Source organism: Aegilops tauschii, chromosome 1 (genome assembly GCF_002575655.3).
Source record: "Aegilops tauschii subsp. strangulata cultivar AL8/78 chromosome 1, Aet v6.0, whole genome shotgun sequence".
NCBI classification, from domain to species: domain Eukaryota; kingdom Viridiplantae; phylum Streptophyta; class Magnoliopsida; order Poales; family Poaceae; genus Aegilops; species Aegilops tauschii.
Genome location: NC_053035.3, coordinates 426,305,337 through 426,309,461, shown reverse-complemented (window position 1 = coordinate 426,309,461; position 4,125 = coordinate 426,305,337). Strand labels below are relative to the sequence as shown.

The 4,125-nt window shown below is 49.1% G+C and overlaps 1 protein-coding gene across 1 annotated transcript; it reads left to right on the top strand.

The window, feature by feature from the left end:
- The first annotated feature begins 674 nt into the window (after positions 1–674).
- LOC109759020 (uncharacterized) lies at positions 675–1,952 on the top strand. The gene has a single exon (XM_020317862.4). The coding sequence runs from the start codon at positions 737–739 to the stop codon at positions 1,763–1,765; it is 1,029 nt and encodes a 342-aa protein (XP_020173451.1). The 5' UTR covers positions 675–736; the 3' UTR covers positions 1,766–1,952.
- The last annotated feature ends 2,173 nt before the right edge of the window (positions 1,953–4,125 follow it).

Here is a 4,125-nt window from a genome sequence, read left to right as displayed (position 1 = left end):
AAGAACGTTTTTAACACTATACTAGTGGATGTAGCTCCTCCTTTTGTTCTTGATATTCCTGGAACAAGCTTGTATGTGCTACATCATTTGCAAACTACTCCCTCTGTCCCAAAATATAAGAACGTTTTTAACACTACACTAGTGTAAAAAACGTTCTTATATTATGGGACAGAGGACAGATGTGCGTTGCTTTAGTTCCTCCTGTTTTGAATTATAAGATGTTCTAACTTTTTTCTGAACCTGATGTATATAGATGCATTTTAGTGTGTTCACTCATTTCAGTCCGTATGTAGTCTACTTTGAAATATTCAAAACGTCTTATAATTCAGGACAGAGGTGGTAGTTTTGTAGGTCTGATATGAAGGCTGGTTGCATCCCAGTGATTCGAGGGCACTCTGTTTTGCTACCTATCTTATGATGTCAGTCACTAGTGTCTGCTGATGCTCTTCTGCTCAGTGCTCACTCATTCATTTTCTCTGATGAACTCCGGCAACTCATCAGAAAGTCCTTAGTCAAGATGAACCAAATGAAATACGAGTAGTACTGTAGACTGTAGTACTCTGAAGTAACATTTGCAGTCTTGCAGAACATCATATTCTGCAGCTCTGATATGGCACCCAGATTCTGGGCAGTGGGGCCACGCTGTCAGTGTCCAAGCCCAGCTCCACCAACTCGCTTGCCGCACCATGGAGAGCAGAGCACCACACCTTATCGTCTTCTTCTCTTGTTCGCGCCAATGGCGCTCAGCCTCTCGAACCCTCCTCCCTCGTCCAAGATCGCACTCAAAGCTCCAGTTCCGCCACTCCCGAACCGCTCGTTTCTCTTCCCGCCACCGCGCCTACCTGCTCTCCACGTTACCCTCCTCCTCCGCGGTCCGCCGCCGGGGCGCGTCCAGTCGTCGTCGGCACCGTCGGCCCCGCTGACGGACGGCTCCCCGACGCCCCCGTCGTCGAGGGAGGAGGCGGTCGCGCAGGCCAGGTCGTGCCTGGCCACGGCGCTGCGCAAGCCGCTCAACAACTCGCTCCCGGCGCGGAAGCTCAAGAAGCAGCAGCGGCAGGCCCGGTTCCGCGCCGAGATCCCCGTGGTCGACGACTCGCCGGGCTCCCTGGCGCGCCTCGCCTTCGACGTCTTCTCGGGCCTCGGCGTGTCCCGGAAGGGCTCGCCGGCGAGGCTGCTCCTCGTCTGGCCCTCCGCGGAGGACCAGGCGGTGGCCGTGCGCGAGTTCAAGAACTGGGGGGACACGTCGGCGCTGGCGCACGCGCAGCTGGACACGGTGGCGCCGGACGCGCTGAGCGCCTGCGACGCCGCCGTGTTCCTGTCGCCGGGGCGGCCGCAGGTGGAGAAGCTGCGCGCGGCCGTCAACGCGCTGGACCCCAGGCCGGCGGTGCTGTTCAACCCGGGGTGGAGCTACGAGGTGGAGGAGGAGGGGTTCGGCGGCGTCGCCAAGGGCTTCGTGGGCTCCTTCAACGTGGTGTATTCCTTCATGGGGCTGGAGGTGAAGGGGCTGCTGAGCAAGAAGAAGGGCGTGCTGCTCCGGTGTGTGGAGGGCGGCAGGTTCGGCGGGGAGAGCTGGGTGCTCATGATGGAGGACGGGGAGAAGGAGCCGGAGTTGAAGGTGGTGTCGCGGATGAAGCGGCGGCCGACGGTCGGCGAGGTGGAGAACATGATGTACAACCTCATGGCCGCCAACTCGCCGGTCACCAAGTCCGCCAGGTTCCTCAGGGAGCTCGTCTCCAACGTGACGGGAAGGAAGGGGAAGCAGTGAGATTGGTTTCCTCGGACTTTTGTGTTCACGGCGTTTCCTGAACTTTCTTTCTTCTGTGTCGTGCAAACTGCCTGAAATTCTGAAATGGTTGTGGTGCTACAGCAGCATGTTTGATTTTGTAATTCAGGCGGCATTTCCATGGCGTCTGCAGATTATGATAGGCAATGTTAACCAACGGATAAGGGAAGTTTTGTGTGCTAGGAAATGAGAGAAAACAGGTGTTCGAAAGCTTGAGATTAACACCCAACACTAGACATTTGTTCATCAATCAGCATGGCCCTTTTCAGCATTCAGAACAGAATTGAAGTTTTTTTTTTTTTTGACGAAAGGTAGGCAACGCCTGGCTGCTTTCATTGCCAGCACAGGGAAAATAGTTGGGCTGACCGAAAAGGAGTAGTTTAATACAGCAATTTAGTGTGCCTCAAATGGACGTTCTGCGAGGCCACAACTCTAGCTCTCCCTGCGGCCACCCACAACGCAGCTTCGCTTTGCAATCTGGAGAAGACGATAGGAGATCAGCTTCGCTTCGCAATTGTACCGATTGGAGATCTGACTGATGAATCGGCCGATGGATTCGACAGCGAGGTCAGCCTTCAAGTGTCGCATCCATTTGTCATTCTCCATGGCAGTTTTAATGGTCACAGTCTGGAGAATGCACTGTCTGAGCAAGTCTGGGTAAAGCTATTTGAAGCTCTGTATGACTTGTTCGATGGCACCTTTTGCCTTCTAGCAATGGTTGGCACATAAAAACTCTAACTCTAATTCCTGATGCGTCTTATTCCAAGGAGAACACGCTTAGGCAACTCCCACGCCACATTTTACTCGTCATTGTTACCCTTCTCGGTCTCATCCACCGACATGCTTTGGTTTGACTACAGGATGTTGGTATACACAGAGGTCAGCGTAAGTATTTATAAACAAGATCAGCAGAGCAATTGATACATGTGCATGCTCGACCACTCAAGAGAGTTATTATAGGTTTTAGTGTTTCACCGATTAACCTGTTCTGAAGATATTGCACTTGTTTTTTCTGAATACAGAGTACATGGTACGTCGCCTTTATTGCTTCACATGTTTGAGTTTCTGCAGAAAACTAGGAAGAGTAGATTTTTGGAACATGGCTGCATTGGAGGACTTTATTTTAAATAGTTTAAGAATCACAGTTACAATTTCATAAAATCCTGGAAAGAATTCTACATGATCATATGGATGGATATTACACATGTGTAAAGTTTGGTGATGAAATAAGTAAACATGTGAGCTGTGCAAAAATGACAAAAATGATGATTTCTAAATAGTGAATAATACATGCACTTTTCATCTTTCCAAAATCATGATTTTGCTTTTTGTGTGTAACTCACATGGTTACTTATTTCCAAGTTATTTGTGTGTAACTTACCCGGGGTGGAGCTACGAGGTGGAGGAGGAAGGGTTCGGTGGCATCGCCAAGGGTTTCGTGGGCTCCTTCAACGTGGTGTACTCCTTCATGGGGCTGGAGGTGAAGGGGCTGCTGAGCAAGAAGAAAGGGGTGCCGCTCCGGTGCGTGGAGGGCGGCATGTTCGGCGGGGAGAGCTGGGTACTCATGATGGAGGACGAGGAGAAGGAGACGGAGTTGAAGGTGGTGTCGTGTATGAAGCGGCGGCCGACGATCAGCGAGGTGGAGAACATGATGTACCACCTCATGGCCGCCAACTCACCACCCGTCTCCCCCACGAGAGACAGAGCGAAAGCTAACGCGCCGCCACCCCAGTCCCTCACTCTATGCATTCGGTTTATTGGGTTTACATGGTTTGGTTTATATGGTTTTTCGGTTTGTACGGTATCAATACTTCGGTAAAAACGGTATGAACTTAAAACACGGTTCGGTTTCGGTATATACCAAATTATTTCGATATGGTTTCGGTATATACCATAATAACCAAAGTTGACGCGAACTTGAAAATGACGTAATAATAATTTACAAATGTATGACTCAAAACACATACTATTTTACACAAATAGTATATCACTATATATATAAGTTTATATGCATGCATGGATTCATCCCTTAATTGTTATGGACGTGCTTAGCATTTTTAAAGAGAAAAATAACTATGTTACAGGAAACATGCACATGCTTAGTAGTGAATTTCACTGATGTACAAGAAAAATGACAACTTGTATAGTTGTTCGCCTTGAGAAAAAATATTTTTTACTTCGGTTAACCGTTCGGTTTCTCGGTATATACCCAGCAACATGTTTAATTTTGTGATCCAGGCGGTATTTGCACAACATCTGCAGATTATGGTAGGCGATGTTAACCAATTGATAAAGGAAATTTTGTGTGCTAGCAAGTGACAGAAATCATGTCTTCAAAAGCT

Coding starts and splice junctions, on each gene's coding strand:
- LOC109759020 (XM_020317862.4), top strand. CDS start 737: ATGGCGCTCAGCCTCTCGAACCCTCCTCCCTCGTCCAAGATCGCACTC.